Source organism: Antechinus flavipes, chromosome 2 (assembly GCF_016432865.1).
Source record: "Antechinus flavipes isolate AdamAnt ecotype Samford, QLD, Australia chromosome 2, AdamAnt_v2, whole genome shotgun sequence".
In the NCBI taxonomy this organism is placed as follows: Eukaryota; Metazoa; Chordata; class Mammalia; order Dasyuromorphia; family Dasyuridae; genus Antechinus; species Antechinus flavipes.
In genome coordinates, this window is record NC_067399.1 from 273993094 (window position 1) to 274014821 (window position 21728).

General features: G+C 36.4%; 1 protein-coding gene across 1 annotated transcript in view; it reads left to right on the forward strand.

Moving 5' to 3' along the window:
• Positions 1-1205: 1205 nt before the first annotated feature.
• CHP1 (calcineurin like EF-hand protein 1) overlaps positions 1206-21728 on the forward strand; it is a 48514-nt gene continuing 27991 nt past the window's right edge. The window contains exons 1-2 of the mRNA XM_051977109.1: positions 1206-1869; positions 11174-11246. Coding sequence (XP_051833069.1) covers positions 1803-1869; positions 11174-11246 — 140 coding nt within the window. The 5' untranslated portion in view covers positions 1206-1802. The remainder of the gene's footprint in view (positions 1870-11173; positions 11247-21728) is intronic.

Genomic DNA, 21728 nt, shown 5'->3' on the forward strand with positions numbered 1-21728 from the left:
CAGCCTACTTTTTCAATTATAAAACCTAAGGTAGCCAATTCTAAATATATACAATAACTCTTCTCAGTTCCCTTCTCGAAATGGCTCAAAGAATGAGACTTTACAAAGTTTTATATGTAAATACATATTCTAAAAACAGGGGAAATTCAAAATATAATTAGAAAATAGAAATAATCCTATGATCTGACGGATTTGCTGATAAAAAGTAAAAGGAAACTTAGGAAATATCAGCAATGGAAAGCTAAACTAACTATAAAGCTGCAATCTAAAATAATCAAGATTTGAGCAGGTTAAGGATTAGAAGAAGAAAAAAAAAACAGATCATGGAATTTAACAGATCATGGATTTTAAGCTGGAAGGTCGTGCATCCGACCAGACTTATATACAATGAAGAAAGTTCAAAATGAAATGCCTATCTTTTCCAAGGCTATCCTGATTTTCCTAATCAACCATAAAAATCTGCAATGCAAAAAAAAAAAGTTCCTCTTTTTCTTCAAGGGTCAACAAGTTATCTAGTAATATTCTATCACTTAAAAAAAAGAATAAAAGAGTAGACCGTTTGTGAAATGTGAAAATTATTGGCAACAAAATGGATGGCTTTCAAGGCTTGCTTGAGCATTTCATTCTTTATTTCAATAATGAAATAAAGAAAATTGGTGGTCACCTGCCTCTGCCTCAGAAACTTATACCCTTTTCTGATTGTGGGAAAGGATTGTTTCTATCATAGAGCGGAAGGGGGAAGAAGTATATGAAGCCCAAGTTCGTGACTACTCGAGGCCTCGCTAGGGGGCACCGGAGGGGACAATAAAGACAAGGGAGGGGAACCGATTGACAGACGCAATGTGTGACCCAAGTCGGTGATTCCTCGAAGCCACGAAGTACAGGCGGCCCAGACAAGGCCAAACTCGGACTAGGACGCCATTACCCCGGCTGTCCGAAGAACCGGGCCCGGAAGACAAGCGAAGAGAGCTTGAAGGCGAAGAACAGTGCCTTGGTCCAAGCTCAGTGTCACTATGGCCCCAAATTCCGAATCCTGCCGCGCTGGGCCTCCCGTACTCGGAAAGAACACGGCCAACTTCCCGGCTAGCCCGCCCCCGCTCACAGGTGCCGGAGCTTGCTCGTTTCCAAGCGAGCCAATCAGCGGGAGCCAATGGGCGCGCGCCTTCGTGGGCGGAGGAGGGAGCGCGGCAATACGTCACCAGAAACCAGAAGCCCTCAACTCCCGACTTGCATTTCTCTAGCGGATTGGACTAAAAAGAGTGGATTTGGGGTTTTGTTTTGTTTTTCACCCCCATCTTTCCAGCAACCTGTAAAGGGGAATCCATAGTGAGCTTTTTTCAGACCATAGAAGAGACCAGGCCTTGAGGACGCAAAAAAAGGGGGTGGGTGCACTTCAACTTCATTTTTGAGGTCACCCTGTCAGGCCATAGTTTTTTGGATTCCAGGTGTCTACGTGCCTCAGGCATTGCCCTTTTTAAGGCAAAGTAACCTGGTTTCAGGGGGCGGGGTTTCTCCCGCAATAGACTAGACCCGAGGGTCGGGTCGGCGATTTCCACACGGGGTCTGCGGTAGGCTACACGGACGTCGGTTCCGTGCGCGGGGGTGATAGGCTGCTTACGATTGGCTGACTCTCTCGGGCCGCCCTCCTCCTCGTGCCCGCCCACAGTCCTCCCTCGGGTCGGCCGAGAGTCTCTGCCTTTCCCTTCCTGACCCCTATCCCTTCCTTCCCTCTCCCTCCCCCCTTTCCCTGCTGCCGCCGCCGCTGTCGCCTCTGCCTCAGGAGGAGCTCGTCCGTCTCGGCGATGGGTTCTCGGGCCTCCACGTTATTGCGGGACGAAGAACTCGAGGAGATAAAAAAAGAAACCGGCTGTGAGTAGGGGCTGCGGTCGGGGAAGAACTGGGCCGGGCCGCGAGTGTGGATACGGTAGCCGCGCTCCCTTTCCAACCCCGCGGGACGCTTACGGCTTCCCGGAGAGCAGGGTTTCGTAGGCCACCGAAGGAACACACCCTCCCTACCTCCCCAAGCCGCGGCACCCCGCCACGGTAGTCTGGGAACCTTGTCCACCTCTTGGTCAGTCCGGCATCGCGCGACACGTCGCCGCCGCCCACTCCACGAGTATGTTCTGGCAGGAGGAGGGGGTGAGCTCGGGTTCGGGGGACTGGGGTCCTCATCTCGGAATGCGAGCGCTCCTCCGCTTTTACATGCATTGCTTGTTCTACTCCGTCCCCGGTAGAGGACAAGGTGTAACTCTCTAAATGAAGGTCTTTTTAGTCACAACCTTCCCCTATTCCAACCCCTCTTTAAACTGAGCTGTGCCCCGGACTCCGCAAGGCAAGCTGCAGCTTCCTAAAGGAGACTGCCGGCTCCCATGACGTTTCTTAGCGGGGACCTCAACCGCCACCAGCTGGTGGAAATCAGAGATCTTTGCCAGGCGCAGAGTGGCTGCCCCCAAACGGGCAGTGAAAGCTAAGGAGTCCGAGCTCCGAGGAGTGACCCAAGACCAGAAACCTGGCGAGTGTATTAAATCCTAAGGATCCCTCCAAGTAGCTCCTCACCCCCAAGTTTTCCCTTGTAAAAAGGAATCCATAGTTAGTCCATTTGAATGTAACTGTGAGTTGTCCAAACTTGTGAGCATCATCTTGCTTGCTGCCTAATTCCAGAGACTGACTTCTACAGCACTAGTGTGCCATATATAGTGGCCTTTCGAAATTGAATGTATTCTAGAAAACTCGGTAAGAATTTGTACTTGGAACTGGCCTAATGTGCATATCTCCTCAACCTGGGCTTAGAGATGATAGAGGACTTTTATCCATAATAATAATAATATTAGCTGACATTTCTGTACTACTACTTTCTAAATCTATGAGAGGCAGTTGTTGGATAGTTAATGAGTTAGGAAGATCTGGATTCTAATTCTACTTTTGTTTTATCTATCTGTGTTACCGCAATCCAGTCATATCACCCTTTTCAGTGTATCTTCACCTAAAAATGCATTAGTATTAGTCTCAAAGGGTTTTTGTGAGGGTCACATGAAATAATATATGCAAAATTTAAACTGATATGTGTCAACCACTATTACTATCAAATCCAGTTCCCTCATTTGATCTTTATAGCAACCCTGTGAGGTAATTGTTGCAGCTATTCTCATTTGCCATATGGAGGAATTCAGACTCAATGAACTTTGGTCACACAGCTTTCCTAATCTTCAGGTGAAACTTGAATCCAGAACTCTCCCCTGATAACCAAGTACAACGCCCTTTCTGTTTTACCAATAGGATGCCCTTACATAGATTATCTCATTTGAGTCTTATCATAACTCTGTGAATTATTACTACAAGTTTTATCCACACTTTGCACAAGGAAACTTGGCTTTAGAAAGTTTGCTATTCACTCATGATTACACAGCTGGGCTAGCTAATAAAATGGATTTCAAACTTCCTAATTCCAGCTTTAGTGCTTATTCCCCTATGCTAAGTGGTATATCTCCTAAAACTCTGGTTTGAGTTTTCTAAATAAGACCAATATATAGACACAAGTATTGACCCTTTAATGATATCTGCCTCCTTGTATTTATACTGCCATCAAAGATAGTTCCTGAATTTTAATCATCTGTATGTAAATCATAGAGAATATGGAATTGCTAGGATTTTAAATGACTGACAATCTTCTTGGGGTAAGTAAAGTACTATCTTATGCATCCAAATGAGGATTATGTTGCACAGCTTTATAGACTCTTAGCAGTAGAAGGGGCCTCAGGTTAAACAATCCTATTTCCCACTCTTTGCAGCAATCTCCCCTTGTACCCAATTCCTAGTAGTCATTCAGTTTCTATTTAAATACCTTCTGTGAGGTGAAGTTTGAATCTTGAGCAAGAAAGGTGGCTTAGTTAAATGCTTTTGATTTACAATATTCATTTGGATTCTTAACCCCAACATTCTTTTTATCACTGGTTCTAACTCTAGGGATAGAGGCTTATGGAGTTCTTGAGTTCTTCAAGCACTTTATTATATTTAGCAATTCTGGCTTCTGGCCACATTGACAAACTCTTCCTGTCATCCTACCCTATTGTCAATAATCACCAGGAAATGAGTTTTCGAATATACTTCTCACCTCACTTCACCCCACCCCACCTCTGAAAAACATATCCAATATGAGGAAATGTGAAAGGAATCAAGAAGTTGAAGAGAAGATCCTTCCTTTAAAGTAGAAAAGATAGTAGCTTAGAACTGTCTTTTCTCAGATTAAATAAATAATCCGCATATGAGGAGAGGTTAATTAATCTCTCCTAGTAACTATTTTAAAATCTATTAAATTTTTGTTATCATTTATGATTCCCAGTTTCTCTATTAGATTCTCTTCTTTCCTCCTCTACCTGTTACATGCAAACATGTCTCAGTCCTCTTAGAAAACATTACTTTCCTGTCCATCAGAATATGCTTTCAGCATGATCAATGTCCAAGCTTCATCAGATGAGGATCTAAGTGGTGGCCAGAAAGGGCTCCTAGCTCGCCTAGGAGGAGTTCTAGCTTGCTCTCTGTTAGAGCAGGAGAGTCAGATAGAAACATCTCTCAAACAGCATATTGACTTAGAAAGTCACAAATTGACATCTTATAGGTGGTGTACTTGTTTCTTTTATTAAACATTTTTAAAATACATTTTAAACTGGAGAATTTTGCCTTGAGTTTAACACCTTTGTGTTAGAGGACTTGCATGTAGTCCATAGGTATCTTTTTAAAAAGCTTACTTAGTTGTGGAGAAGAGACTGGCAGATATAAAATCATGAAATAGTGGTACAAGAGTATCTATGTTTCTTGCTAAAATTTGTGCCGTACTGTCTTGTGAGGGTTTGCTGATGTAGGCAACTAACAAAAATAACGAAATATATGAAACCAAAGAACAAGCATTGCTTAAATCTCCTACCCCTAAAAACCATAGGAAAGAATGCTCCAAATCATAATAAGAGAAGAATGAAGCCAAACTACACTGAAATTTGACTTCACTGCCAGCAAATTAGCAAAGATTATTCATGGTGAGAATGCACAAATGTTGAAGGGGCTCTAAGAAGAGAGGGACATGGACACATTGTTTGGTAGAGCCATTCTAAAAAAAAAATTTGGAATTAATCAAAAGATAATAACCATAAAATGTCCATCCACTTTGAATTAGAGATTCAGGGATAGTTGTTCAGGAAATTAATGATAAAAAGAAAGTCACAATATAAATATCTATAGCAGAACTCTGTGGGTAATGATTAATATTACTATTCTGTATAAAAAATAATGCATTGTTGAATACAGAAAAGCCTGGGAAGACTTACATGAATTTTTTTGAACAAAAGAAAACCAGGGTAATAACATACACAATAATGGCACTGGTATAATGGGAAATTATTTTCTTATGTATGATTTTTGCTTTGTTTATTTTTATTCTCTTTTTATTTATTTATTTTGATAAGAAAGGCACATAAGTTATCTCATCCTACTCTACTCTCACTACCTTATTGACCCACTTCCTTTTCTAGTAATACATGATTATGATGTCTTTTTATCAGTTCTGTTCAAGTCAAGAATAATTTTACATCTTTGAAATTCCCCTTATCTATCATATGTTGGAGAGCACGGATTTGAGGTGGTCTCTGTGAAAGCTTTATACTGGAATTGGAAATCATATTCTAAGATTACCTTTTCATAGTTCCAATTTGCTTGAAATTGGCCACATTAGCTATTTCTCACAATTAGGTAAAATAATTTTAGGATTAGTTCAATATTATCCATTTTAATGGAACTATAGACCATTTTACTTACACTGTATCAACACTAATATAAATTAATGTCTAAAGCCAAGGCAGTGTTGTATAATGGATAAAGTAAAAAACATTTAAATTCTGCTTGACATACACTGGCTATGTGACCATGGGCAAATCATTTAATTTCTTAGTGCTAGTTTAGGCAATTCTTTTAAAATTTGAAGGAGTAGCTTAATCTTTGTACTTTGGCAGTCTCATTTTATCATTTTATATATATATGTATATATATATATTTATATCATATATTACTACAATCATTGGGTGTATTTTTTTCAGTAGTTCTACTTATTGCCATCTGTTCATATAAGTCATCATTGTTTATTGTTCCTTACAGCATAATAATGTTCCATTGCATTTATGTAAATTCATTTAGGTACTACTCCTTGATTACCACTAAAAGGATGGCTATGAATATATTAGTGTGTAGGGAACCTTTCTTTTTTGTTGACTCTTGCATATGTGCTTAGCAATGGGTTCTGTGGGTCAAGGGATATGGATATTTTAGTCACTTTGTTTGCTCATTCCAAATTGCTTTCCGGAATGGTGGAACCCCGACAGTGACTTTGCCACTGTTTGTCATCTTTTCCTGTATTAAGGGTATCAGAAGAAAAGAGTTTTTTGTTTTGTTTTCACTTATTAATAATTTCAAACAGTCTTTCAAAAATAAATGTTAATAGTTAATAGTTTGCAGTTCTTTTGAGAACTATTCCATTGTCTACTTTTGTATTGGCTTTTGTACTTATATATTTCTGAGAGTTTTCTATCTGCCATGGACACCAAGTCCTTGTCAGAGAATTAATTCAAAGATTTTTCCTACAGGCTGTTTCCCTTTTTATCCTAAATATGTTCATTTTATTTGTGCAAAAGCTTTTCAATTCATGTAATCAATATGACCTATTTTGTCTTTTGTAATTGCCTGTATCTGTTGGTTAAAGAATTCATCCCCTGGGGGCAGCTAGGTGGCGCAGTGGATAGAACACCAGCCCTGAAGTCAGGAGGACGAGAGTTCAAATGTGATCTCAGACACTTAACACTTTCTAGCTGTGTGACCCTGGGCAAGTCAACCCCAATTGCCTCAGCAAAAACAAACCAAAAATAAATAAATAAATAAATAAAACCATTTAAAAAAATTAATTCTGAAAAGCCTTAAACCCTTTGACTCAGGGATTTTACTGGTGAACATGTATTCCAAAGACATTAATGACAAAAAGAAAAGCTATATATACATTTCATAAAATATTTATGTAGCAATGATTTTTGTGCTACCAAAGAATTTGAAATAAAGTAGATACTCACTCTTTGGACATTAGACAAGTATATACAATGAAAAATAATCTATAAGAATGTGATTACTATAGAGGAGCATCGAAAGACATTCATGAACTGATGCAGAATTAAGGAAGCAGAACCAGAACAATATATACAATTATTCCAACAGTATGAATGGAAAAAAAACAAAATTTGAAGGAAATGAAAATGACATTAGTCCCAAAAAAGTGATGAGAAAATAGCTCCTCCTGTTCCTTTGCCAAAAATAGGATACTATGGGTATGAGATGCCATAAATAATAGCAGATTTTAAAAACAGCAATTTTGTAGAATTTTTTTTTCTTCCTTCAAACTTTATGATAAGATATGGAATATAATGAGAAATATAGCTATTATTTAAAAAGATATCAATAAAAAACTTTAAGGTTTATTTATTGTATATATGATGTGAGTCTTATGGCATGTTGCTTAATTTTGCTGAATTTTTTTCTTTATTGTAAGTGATGATTCTCTAAGAGTTAAGAGAAGATAACAGTGGGAAATATATATGACATAAAAACAGAATAATAAGAGTTTATTTAAAAAAAAAAACAGTCTATGTTATAAATCAGGAATGTTTTCAGGATCCAATTTCCTTCTTGGAAAGAGCACAAGATCTGAAATCAAAGGGTCAATGTTTGAGTCCTAGCTTAGTCACTTTTAGCTATATAATCATGTCCAAGACTCTGAGCTGAGTTTCCTCGTATATTACATATAAACTTTAAAATGTTACAGAAATGTGAACTATTATAGTATGAAATAATGTTTTATTAGAGTAGTGAAGAAGCTATCTTTCTTTCAATGATCATGAAATTCTCATTTATATTTTACATATTAAACATTCCCATTTATGCTCTAAAAGGAAGCAATTTTAAACTACTGAGAGTCTTCCTTTGGTCACCAAGAATGATGTAGCTGTCTGGCAATTGTCCTTAGCTAATGCCTTCTAAGAGAAAAGAGTTAACAGGAAACACAGTAGGGATTGAGTTGATGCCAGTAACTTCCTGAACTTCAGTTCCTTTTAAGGATAGTTTGGAATTGTGCCCAAATCCACCCCACCCCCTTTTTTACCCTCTCAGGGTGTTCTTTGTGTTCACTGTTAGTATAGACTTGGCACCAGCTCAAAGAGTAGTATTACCATTTAAGTCCCCAAAGCCCTTTGTAATAGTTTCAATACTGAAATGCCTTTGGAATCCAGGAAATAGGTCTTGGATGACACTTCGTTGGAGAATGTTAAATATTGACTTTGATTGTGTATTTCCCCAGTAGTTCCATGGTGACCTTGCACATAGTAGGTGTTCAATAAATATTTATTGAATAAATAATTAATCCCGTATGAAATACCACTTCAAGGTATTGGTATATTTAAAATAAAAAAAAATCTTTTTAAAAGTTTATAAAGTGGTCAGTTGTAAAGACTGACCCATTTTATAGGTATAGTGTATAGTCCTACAAAGTGCCTTATTGGGAGATGGAGAAGGCAATCTTCAAAGCATCATGGAGAGAATTGTTTTGACTATGAGAGGTTTATACCAAAGAATATCTTTTTGTTCAATTTACTTTCTAACAGGATGTTAATGTTAGACTGAATCTTAGTGGCGAAATTCTAGGACAGTGGTAGATGAGCCTTTCTGGTTTTTTTCCTCTCGTTTCTAAAATGGGGTAACATCTGATAATTGAAATCTACCTCGAAGAACTGTTGTAAGGATCAGATCAAATACTGTAGACTCTTCTGGATTTGCTAGAGGAAGCCTCTAGGTATGTTCAGATTTGGGTAGGAAGGGTATTGTTGTTTTCTGGTCTATCTCCTGATCTCTTCAAAAAAAAAAAAAAAACTAGTTCATAAGAATAAATCCTAAGGAGACTGTTGGTATCCTGATAGTAATAGCTGTTTTGTGATGATCTGCCAAATTTTGTCCTGCTCCCTTTTCCACTTTTCCTTATTTCTCATCTTCACTTTCCGGCAAGTTTTTGTTTTGTTTTTCCTCTGGGGCAAGATTAAGATGCCTTAGAGAACTAGTCGTGCCTTGACCCTTATCTACTCCTCCCTAGTACAGCCACATCTCTGGCAACATTCAGCTTTCCTGGGGACTAGACTGTAACAAAGTCCAAGCTGGTCACACCCTCTTTTTCTCCTTTGTTATTTCTCCTCCCTTATTCCTACTGCATAAAAACTGAGTGACTCAAAAAGCCATTTTTAGGGATTCATTTTGTAAAGTTCTTTGTACTTTTGTCATTTGATAGTGATATAAACTTGCTATTCTGGATTTCTTTTTCTGTGTATGTCTCTGCCTTCCCCAATAGGTTTTAAACTCTCCAGGAGTAGAAACTGTTTCATTTTTTTTTTTTTTATCCTCAGTGCATAGTGCATAGGTTCTTAATAAATGCTTATTACGAGGATGTTGACATAACCTAATTCCATAGTTTCCTTACTCCCTGCCATATTAGGAACTATACAGTGCTCATGCTCAATCAAGAAAAAGGAAACTTATCTTAGGTTTTAAGGGTATGACTACTTTTACCTTTCCCAAGGGCAATTATAAGTCTCAAATGATGGATAAATGAATAAATGTAAGAAATAATCTACTTATTGTTCCTTAATCTTTAATACTTCATCACTTAAATTATTCACCTAGGATAATGCCATACTAAAACATCAAACTGATGAATGGGTTTGTGGTTGTCATCAATAGATATATTATAAAAAACCAGTAAGAACATAAGAGACTTTGACATTTTTTTTCTTTCTTTCTTTGTTTTTTTTTAAAGAAACATTTGGATCCCCTTGGCTAAGAATTTATATGGGAAAGAGAACTTTTTAAAGTATATTGCTTTATGACAAATAGGTTTTTAAACCCCAAAATTCAAACCTATAGGCTTGGAACACAAACTCTTGAGTTAATCTATAAGTTAAGCTAAGGACTTAGCCAAATGAAGTTTTAGTTCAGCCCAGACCTTTCTTTATTCATGGCCATATTTGATTGCATTTGTTTTATCTTGCATTTCCTAATTCCTTTTATTCGAGTATCTTTACACACTTAGAAACTTAGTTATTAACTTATTTGGCCATGTGGCAAATTAGATGTGAGACTTTGTAAAGGAAAAATGAGGCACATAATTTTTTTTTTAATAATAACTTTTTATTGACAGAACCCAGGGTAATTTTTTTACAACATTATCCCTTGCACTCGCTTCTGTTCCGATTTTTCCCCTCCCTCCCTCCACCCTCTCCCCTAGATGGAAAGCAATCCTATATATGTTAAATATGTTGCAGTATAAGCTAGATACAATATATGTTTGCAGAACTGAACAGTTCTCTTGTTGCACAGGGAGAATTGGATTCAGAAGGTAAAAATAACCTGGGAAGAAAAACAAAAATGCAAATAGTTTACATTCATTTCCCAGTGTTCTTTCTTTGGGTGTAGTCCATCATTTATCAGTTGAAATTGAGTTAGGTCTCTTTGTCAAAAACATCCACTTCCATCAGAATACATCCTCATACAGTATCATTGTTGAATTGTATAATGATCTCCTGCTTCTGCTCATTTCACTTAGCATCAGTTCATGTAAGTCTCTCCAAGCCTCTCTGTATTCATCCTGCTGGTCATTTCTTACAGAACAATAATATTCCATAATATTCATATACCACAATTTACCCAGCCATTCTCCAATTGATGGGCATCCATTCAATTTCCAGTTTCTAGCCACTGCAAACAGGACTGCCACAAACATTTTGGCACATACAGGTCCCTTTCCCTTTAGTATTTCTTTGGGATATAAGCCCAATAGAAACACTGCTGGATCAAAGGGTATGCACAATTTGATAACTTTTTGGGCATAATTCGAGATAGGCACATAGTTTATAATTATAAAATGGTAGAGTCAGGAAGAACAAGTAAACTTGGTCCTAAAATGTTACAATACAGTAAATTAATAATTTATTAATATTTATTAATAAGTTAATACATTAATATAGTATAGTATTTTAATTTTGTGTTTGACTTTGTGGAGGGGAAGACCCTTGCCATATTAATCTAGATCTACTTTTGTATTCCTTAGTCTCCCACAGTCAAATCACCCGTCTCTACAGCCGGTTTACCAGCCTGGACAAAGGAGAGAATGGTACTCTCAGGTAAGCATTGCCTTTCTTCATTCGCTGGACACCATTTCCAAGTGTTCATTTAAAAATCTACCTTTATAACTAGGGCAGACTAGACAGTCATTTTTTTAGACCAAGTTACCACTCCTTGAATAATTTCAGTGCATTTGGTTCAATGCATCCCTCCCACAGTGATTTCCTAGGATGCTTGACCAGTGAGAATCACTAGTAACAATCATATATTTTATATTTATTGTCTTTATACTTTTTCTTCAGATATTTATTTGGCTATTTTTAAATCAACATCAGGGTAAAAAATAGTGACGTGTTGCATATTTAAGTATCAGATAAGTCTGATTGTTAAACTTCCCCACAGTAGGCTTTCAGTCTTCCAGAGTTGAGCTTGTTTTTTCTTATGGTAATGTAATGTCATTATAAATTATTTCTTATTGAACTCAAATGAGCATTTCCTCTAGTAGTGGTACATCGTATTCTCAAATTAAGTAGATAACACACAATGAAACTGGTCTTTTTTAGAGGCTGGTCCAAAGAAGGTCAGGATTTCTATGTACCAAGTTTCTAGCACAATCAATGGAAAATAATAGAGGATTGAGTGTATAGAAAGATTTTTTAACATTGTAGACTCTGGAAATAAATCGTAGAAAGGAACAGTTTAAACCATAAGACTACTTAGAGGAATTTCCTTGCAGAGAAAGTTATAAGGTCATTAAAATTAAATTTCAAAACTTAATATTCATTTGCATGTGAAGCAGGCTAGAAATCCTGGTCTGATCATCCATCTCCAAACACAATTTAGTAACCTACTTAAATATAGAAATTGGATAGCAATCTTCATTTGAAATGTAAACCATTTTAAAAAAGAACTAGCCTGCTTCAAACCAGTTTCAAATTAGTGCATTCCTTTTTTCTTTGTGGGAGACAATTTTTTTGCCTTTTGTTTTGTTTTGCTGAGGCAATTGGGATTAAGTGACTTGCCCAGGATCACACAGCTAGGAAATGTTAAGTGTCTGAGATCTGATTTGAACTCGGGTCCTCCTGACTTCAGGGCTGGTGCTCTATCCACTGCACCACCTAGCTGCCCCAGTGTCTGGTTATTTGAAGCAAAAATTGTGTTAGGACTTTTGGAACATCCTGTATAGATTTGGGAATCTTTGGTGCAAAGTGATAGATAAATTCAAAAGGAAAGGGGGAAAAAATCTTAGAACTTTGTGAAACACCAGAACGAAGAAATAGGAAATGGGGAATGATCCAAAAAGCAAAATTGGGGAAGTTAGGAGAAAACCAGAAGACAGCAATGTCATGGAAACCAAGGCCAAAGGATCAAAGAGCAGATGGTAAGCACTATGGCCCCAGCTACAGAGAAATCACTTAATGAGCACTTGAGGGGAAATAAAGCACACATTAGATTCATCAATTAAGGGTTCCTTGAACAATTTGGAAAGACCAAGTTGATTTTAGTAGTGTGGCCAAAAAATAGATTGTAAGGCAGCAAAAAATAAATGAGGGATAAAGAAGTAGAAATAGTGAGTACAACTGGCTCTTTCTCAGAGTTTGGCTATGAAAAAGAAGGAATAAACATTTGATAAGTGGGTACCTATATGCCAAGTACTACTAGGTGTTTGGGATAGAAATACCAAAATGGGAGTCCCTGCCCTTAAGAAAACTTATATTTGATTGGGCAAAATAACAAGTACATTTAACAATGCAAAAATATATACCTAACTATGTAAATATACAGACACGCATGTATATGTATGCATATATATGTGTGAATTGAGGAGGAAGCATTAGCAATTAGGAATCAGGAAAGGCTTCATTTAGCAGGTAGCAAATGAGTAAAGGAAGTGAGAAAGGAGTACATTCCTAACATAGAAACAGCCAGATAAACACAGATGGGCAGTGCCATTTCATGTGTGAGGAACTGCAGAAAGGTCAATTTGATAGATCCACAGATTTTGTAAATGGGAGTCACCATAATCTAGAAATACAGATTCAAATCAGATTGTAAAAGGCTTTACATTTTGCTACTGCAAATGGAGGAGTTTCTTTGGCAATTATATGGAGGATGGATTAGCATGAGGAGATCTCGGGCAGACAAACAAATTATGAAACTTTACAGGAATACTTAGGAGAAGCAGTCAGAAAAAAGTATTGTGGGAATTGTACTAGTAAAATGTCTTCTTGGCTTAACAATTTTTTTTTTCTTTTCTGCTGAGGCAGTTGGGGCAAAGTGACTTGCCTAAGGTCATACTAGCTTAACAATCTTTAGTTTAAATCTCCCTGTTCTGAACAGCATTAAGAATGCGTGTCCTTACTAGATAAACTCCTCCTTATGCTTGCTCATTATATAAAAAGCCTTCTAGATGTTAAATCACTATGCAACTTAATTGATTGTTGCTCCTCATCAGCTGATCTCTCTTGAAAAATAATCCTTAAAAATTTCTAGTTGCTGTGTTAGGAAATTGTATTAGGAAAATAAACCCATCTGTGATAAACATTTGCCTGGTAGTTTGAATAATCTCCTTAAATTCCTTTTAGTCTTGCTTTTTTGATTCTACTCTAGTGTCAGACTTATTTTTCAGAATCCTCCAGTAGCTTTGACTTTGGTAGAATTGAGTTCTACACAATTCCCAAAATAGAGATGAAATGGTAATAATAACTTCCATTTATAAATGTTAATAAAGATAAGTTTTAAAACTCAGCTTTGGAATTCCTCCCTAGGGCTGAGCTTATTTGACAAGTTTGTGTAAACTCATCTAATCATGTCTATCTGAAAACCTGAGCAGTGCTTCCTGTCCGTCTATCCTGAACCTCTTGGGACATCTTGCTATCCCACTTTTAACTTTACCTTTTCCCCCACTACTTTCCTCCTCTTTCTGTGGTAATAGAAATTAGATCAATACTACTATTGCTTCTGAAAAGGGTGTGATAAGCTTCTAGCTCCACTTAACACCATCCCTGTGACTACCTTGATGAAAACTCACTTTTCTCACCACCCCTCCTTACATGATTTGTCTCCTCTGTTAAAACCATCAGGATCTTGAGGACAAGAACTGTCTCACTTCAATATTTGCATCCCTAGTGTGACATTACCCATATTGTAGCTGTTTTGAGTGCTTTTTCATTCATTCATGTTCAAGTACTAATAAATATTGTAGATAACTCCAAGAAAGGTTATTATGGTTAATAAAATCCCATCTATTTAAATATGAGGATGAAATAAATGAGGATGAAATAAATATGAGAATAAATAAGAACACTGCACTAATTAAAGATTTGGATTTTATTCTCTAAAAGTTTCTTTTATCTTGAGCTATTATTTAATACCCTTCTGTGATTTTGATATTTCCTATGTAAAATGAAGATAATATTTGGTCTCCTTATTTTGACAGGGTTATGGGGATCAAATGAGATGATAAAGCCATTTAATAGATGAGAAAATGTTCTGTATACAGTACGTATTTAGTACATTTTTATTGAATTGTTGACATACTGTACAAATGTAAAATGTTATTGTTATGAACTATATAGAGGTGTGGTTTTCTTAGCTAAGTGTGACTATTAGAAGAAATAGGGGGAAGGGAGCTTAATCTTTTCATTGAGTACAGAATTATCTAATACATTACCTTCCTGCAGAGGCAAACAGGTGAATAAGTGACTAAAAAAATTAGTGTTTGGTTGTTTGGACTTGGGCTTAAAATAAAAACATTATGGCTATTTGGTGAGTAGGGAGAAAATATCTGCTTAGAGATTTACTTATCTGATCCAAAGAGCCTTAAACAGAATTGGGAGAGTGAGGGAAACAACTATTAGCACAAGTAATGTACTTGTTGGAGAAATGAAAGGTTATAGTAATTTACAGAAAATAATAGGAAAGAAAAACAAACTGTTTTCATGTCCACAGATCAACATATTAATATACAAATTATGGGGTAATACGTCGATATAGACATTTCTTAAAGTAAAGACAAAAACATAACTTCATAGACATCACTAAGATCCACAATTTATAACTGGCTATGGGCAAAAGAAGAGTATGCAGCAAAAGGCAACAAAGTGGTATTGTGGAAGAAAAAAATTTATTCTCGATGAAAAATCAAATACCTGAGGGAGGAAGTACAGTAGAGAGTATATAGGTGAAAACTAAAGAATGAAGAGTCAAAAATTATTTCAGAGTTAGAATCAATTTATAGGGGCATGCCTAAAAACAAAAATGGATTCTGAATTCCTCATACATATCAAAAGACTGACAAAGCCAATCTTCTTGGTATCACAAGTGTTTATATGACAAAAACAATATAGCTAATACATTCTTGACTTGCTTACCAATTATTTTCTTTCAGAAGGCAAAAGCAATAAGAATTGGTATTATAGATCTAATTTTGTTCAACAAGGAAGAACTAATAGAAGAAATAAAAATTATAGAACTTAGCATGATGTATGAGTTAGTAATAGATAAGTAGATTGCCCAACATAGTTTATGCTATCTATCCATCAGACTTTAGGAGAATAGATTTTGAGAAATATAAAGAAAGATAAATTTAATATGAGATAATAACAAAGAAGTTTGCTTGCAAGGGATTCGGGGGTGGGGAAGAGAGAGAATGTACACAAATCCCTTGAATGGAAAAGGGGGAAGAGAGGATACAGATATGCTATGGATGGCCCAGTGATACTACTGGTTTAGCAATCTAGTAATGTGTCTTGGTTGCCTCTAGTGCTACAAGCTTTTGACTAGTTCAGGATATATACCAGAAGCCAAACTTGAACCCAGATTTAAAGCAAACTACAGCTTGCCTGCCACCGTTTTTTGTACAGCCAGTGGGCTAAGAATGGTTTTAATATTTTAAAATACGATTTATATTATGGCCTTCCAGCCATACTTTGCAGAAAGAAAAGACTTTTAAAAGACTGGTATAGCTATACAAGTTGCTTATGAAAGGACTTTTATTTTTAAAGCAGATACTGAAAAGATAGGTGGACCAGGTAACTGAAGTTGAATGAAAAAGTATAACATTTTCTTTTGAAAAAAATTTCAGTGAGACTAGAGTCTAGATCAGATTGAGGCACCAAAAGTGCCTTTTTTAAAGCTCTTTCGGAATCAAGAGGAGGAAGAGCATGAACAAGGCAAAAATGGGGAGGGGAATAGAATGATATCTGTCCTTTCTCAAGCAAAGAGAATGAGCTTCACAGTGGAAAGGATAGAATGAACATGGTTAACAAGTAATTGGAATCCAAAGTAAGTGAAATAAGAGCATCTGTGATACTGATGAGGTATAACGTTTTGAAAGAACTTCCTAATAATGCTAAAAACATAGTGTTCTTTGAGGAATCAGAGAAGTAGAGAGGTACCTTGGGACTAGAGTTGGGCAAGTATAGCAGCGTTTTTCTAAAAGGAGGAAAAATAGATCCATTAAGCTGCAGACCAATGAAATAGTTGTTGGTTTCTAAAAAAAATGCGGGGCAGATTGTTAAAAGAACAGCTTGTGAGCACCTTGGCTAACTCACTACTTTGCATTTCTAAATCTCAACAACAGGTGGATTGGATTAAAAGGACTCTGAAGTTCCTTTTAGCTCCAAGTTTCTGACACTAAGACCTCAGAGTGCTGGAACAATGGATAATATGTAATAATAATGGCTAGCATTTGTATAGCACTTTTAAGTTTTATAAAGTGATTTACAAATATTATCTCATTTGATCCCCACAATAACCCCTGGAAGATAGATACTATTATTAACTTCATTTTATAGATGAGGCCATTAAGAAAGACAAAGATTTAAAAAGTTGTTCAGAGTTACACAACTATGGAATTGAACACAGGTCTTACTGATGTCTAATCCTGCACACTATTAAATGGCCCACTATTTTCATCTAATAATATAAAATCTAATGGGAATAAGTATAAAACCCTTAAATGTAGGTTAAAAATTAACTCTGCAAGTACCAGATTAAGAAGACAAAGACAAAAGGTTTGGATGAAGTAAACTTGAGGATTTTAGTGAATTTTGAACGATAAAAATCTCCAATTTGGTGCCACAGTTGCATCCCCACTCCATTGTAGCATGTGAGACTTACATGCACTGATGGTTCATGGCAGTTACTAAGACCAGAATGAAAGAACTTTTTTGTTTGTTTTTAAGAGAAAAAAGTTATCTGGAATGAGTAAACGAGTTTTAAATACTAAGAGAAGTTTGTTTGGTGAAGCCAGAGTTCATAGGGTAAAATCAAGAGACTCATCATGGAATCAGTCAGTAGTGAATAAGTATCTGTGTATCATGCACAAGAATGCAAAAAAAAAAAAAAGAAAGATAGACAGTCCCTGCCCTCACAAAGCTTGTAAACTAATGGGAGGAAGACATAAAAGAACACACAAAAAAGATGTTGAAAGGGAAGGGATATCATACCAGAGGATACCCAGAGCAGAAGCATGATGTTAATGTTTTATGTTACTGAAATCAAGCAGAGACCATGAAGGGCTCAAAGAATGCACCCTGGGTCAGTCAACATGCTGATGAGCTTATGGGGAAGGAAGTCATAAAACTGCCAGTGGAAAATGAAGACATAGTGAGAGTGTTTATAGAAGCTGTTTGGTGAAAGTAGAACCTATATAAAATGGAAACATTGTGCCCTCAGGGAGCTTACATTCTGTAGAACAAAACAACATATACACATCTGAGTAGAGAGAGAAATGTCCATAATCTACATAGAGTAATTAGGAAAGAAGCACTAGCAGCTGAAGTTCAGGAAAGGATTTATAAAGAAAGTAAAATTAGTTATGAAGGAAGCTAAAAATTCTAAGATTGAGGGAGTGTGTTCCTGCCCATAGAGATGACTAGAGCAAGGATTAGAACTTAGAGTTACTTCTAATAAATCTGGAAACATCTCCCGACCTTTCCTTGATCTCCCCCCTTGGAGTAAGTGTAACTCCAGACAGAGGGAGCCAAAATAATCCAGTGCTCAAAACAAGAGAAATGATCCTCGATGTGGTCCTGATCAGACCACATCATGTCCAATTCCAAATGCCATAGTATTTTCTCTTCTATAAAAAAATAAAAAGAGCCAACATTTATCTAAGTCTTTAAGGTTACAAAGCACTGTGCTTACGTCATCTCACTTGAGTTTCACAGTGACTTTGAGATAGGTAACTCAAAGGGGCTTTTGTGGTTTTCCTGAAGTCACAAAGTGAGAAATGCCAAAAGCAGAACTCAGATTTAAGATTTCCTCGTGCCAGGCCCAGCATTATCCACCATGGAATGCTGCTTTTCCTGTTTTGACACACTAAATATTTCTCAACAAAATCCCTCTGCAAAATATATTCAGCCTCCTAAACAATTATATTACCAATTCATTAGTATCTTTTATCTTTGGCTTTTTGATATTAACATTGATTTGTATTTCACTGGAGTTTTGTTGCTTCTTGTTGACTTTCCATTACATTAATAGATTATAATTTGGTCATCCATTTCTTCAATCATAGGTTCACAGATTTAGAGTTAAACTAGATGACCTCTAAGGTTCCCTTTAAAGAGATCTTAAAGGATACCTATTACACTCCCTTCCCTCATCCCTTTTTTTTTTTTTTTTTTTTAAACAGATGAAGAAACATGACTCCCAAAGTATTTTTTCATTTGGGTTGTAAGTAGCAGAAATTAGATGTAAACCCAAGTCTTCTAACTCTAAACTTAGCATTCTTGACACCTTCCCATGTTGTTGAGTACATTTTGTTCCTAGATTTTTGTCTAGTTCCACTCAATATTTTTTGGTACATAGAGGTCTTTTGTTGACGTCAGTGTTCTTTTCAGTGGTGAAATCTCTGGGTTAGGGGCGGGAACAATTTAGCAACTTTTCTTTCATAATTTCAAATTGTTTCCTAAAGTGGTTGAACCATTTTGCAGCTTTACTAGCAGAAGATTGTTTTTCTTGACTTCCCTTAACCCTTCTATATGCTACTACTTTTGCATTATCATAGTTTTCAAATGCTTTAAAGGTTATCTTGTGTGAGTATGATTAGATTATTCTCTTTGGTCCTAAAAAAGCAAAATCACATTAGTTAGCGAAGTTAGAGCAAGACACATTTTTGGCTATAGTTAAGGAAAAGCTTTTATCAATTAAAGGTGGTCAGGTTAATATTAAGTCTACATTGTGCCAAAACACAAAGAAAGATAAAATTCCTCTTAAGGAGCTTACAGACTAACAGAAGAGGTGATATGCAAACAACTATGTACAAAAAAGATATTGACAGGATAAATTGGAACTAGTCACTAGAAGGAAGGCATTAAAAGGGGTATGGAAAATATTCTTTATAAAAGGTGGAATTTTAGCACTTGTAGAGAGCTAGAAAAGCTTGAGAGATGAGAAGAGAAGGAGAAGTTCAGGCAAAGGGAGTACCAGTGAAAATGTACAATTTAGAAATGGAGTGTGTCTTGTTTGAGAAACAGTAAAAAGAACTCGGTGTCCTGAGCAGAGAAGTTAGGGCTAGAGAAGGACTTTTGAAAATCATTAGCATGGGAATAATAATTGAATCCATGGGAAATCAGCAAGTGAGTAGAGTTAGGGAAAAAGAGAAGAATACCTAAGACAGATTCCTGTGAGGTACCCACATGTGGAGTTAGCAGACTTGTCCTGGATGAAGATCCAGCAAAGGAATCCTCAGGTAGAAAAAGAATCAGGAGAATGAAGTTATGAAAACCTAGAAAGAAAAGAATATAAGGAAAAAGAACCTTTAACATCATCAGAAGCTGTTGAGAATGCAGACTGATAAAAAAAAAACAAAAAAAAAACTAGCAGTTAAGAGCTCATTAAAAACTTTGGAGAGAGCAGTTTTAGTGAAATGATGAAGTTGAAAACCAGGATATATAGAGTTAGGAAGAAAGAAACGAAGCACTTATTATAGATAGCCTTCTCAAGGAATTTAGCTACAAAAAACTGAGGGAGCGGTATGGAATTAGAGTCAGCAGGTGTGGGATAGACCAAGTGAGGGTTTTGGAGCATGCTAAAAATACAGGCATGTTGTTGTAAGCAGTAAGGAAGCAGCCAGTAGACACAGAATGAAGAGGCGAGTAGAGGGAATTGTCTTCTGCAGAAGATGGGATAGAATGGGATCACTTGTACATGTAGAGAGGTTTGCCTTAGCAAGGAAAACAGTCACCTCCTAATTTGAGACAATAAAGGTAGACAGAGTAGCAGAGGGCATCTAGTAAATTTGAACTGAGGATCAGAGAATTGGAGAGCTTCAAGTGACTTGAGTTTTTTCAGTGAAAGTTGTGGCAAGGTTCTCAGCTGAGAGAATGGGAAAGCTATGGAAAGTTTGAGAAGGTATGAAAAGAAAGTCAACCAATGGGAATGAAAAGGTTTGAAAAAGTTCCTGTGGTCATTGAAATAGGTTGACATAAGAAAGATATAGGGATATAGGTGGTATGAAATTAAAAAGCTCTCCAAAAAGGGAGCAAGCTTCCTGGAGAGGTGGTGAATTTCCACTGATACGGATGATCACTTTTTGAAAATGTTGTGGAAGGAATTTGTACTAAAGGAATAAGACTGGATTTTATGGGGAAGATTGTCTTGTCTTACCAATTTACACTTTTTTAAATGAAATTCCAGAACAAGAAAAAGAATTCTCAATGTAGAGATAACTTATATAGAGTCCACATCCATAGGAGCTGCATGTATGGTAGTCTACCCTCACACAGAGGATTTCTTTACCAAATAGAATATTGGTTAAATCTTAAGTTTTGTCATCTTAAGTCATGATGACTTGTGACTTTCATATAAATCCATGAGAAAAATAAAACTAATGGGCCTACAGAGCTATCAGATTCCCTTAGGGAAACTAACCTTGTGCTGAAGTACAGGAATCATTAAGCCAAGTAATATACCATGCTTATGCTCCTCAGTCTAATAACTCTTTCAGTATTGACTGTTTGACCTATATGTTAGTAGTACCATTGAAAAATGTCCAAGTACAAGGTTCAGGCTCTCATTCATATATGAACTTAGGGTAAGCCGAAATGAAAATCCAAAGCTGGGGCCCTTTTTCAGACTGAGTTTAAAGGAAATTACTCACCAACCATTTAATACTAAACTTGTTATTTAAACTATGCCCTTTTTTTCTGTTGAAATTACTAAGGCTGGTTAGATATTAAACTGAAGTTTATGACTCTTGCAATTCAAATTAGTCTTAATCTACCTCCCAGAATCAATGCCTATCTTTTTCCTAAGCTTCCTGCTTGTCAGACAACCAATAGCCACATTTTGAAGATAGTGTGGCTTTTTTATTAGAGATTTTTAAATTATATGCAAGGTTTCTAGTAACTTTTGTTACATTAACGGCATCAGGAGTTTTCTCTTTTTTTAACTTTATTAATTACAAAAAAAAAAAAAAAATCACAGAAAAGTAATTGTGACCCAGAAAAATAAAGGCATTTGCCCAAAGTTACACAAGTAGTTGGATCACAAAAGGTAATGAGAAGTCAGTTCTCAAATTAAACTTTAGT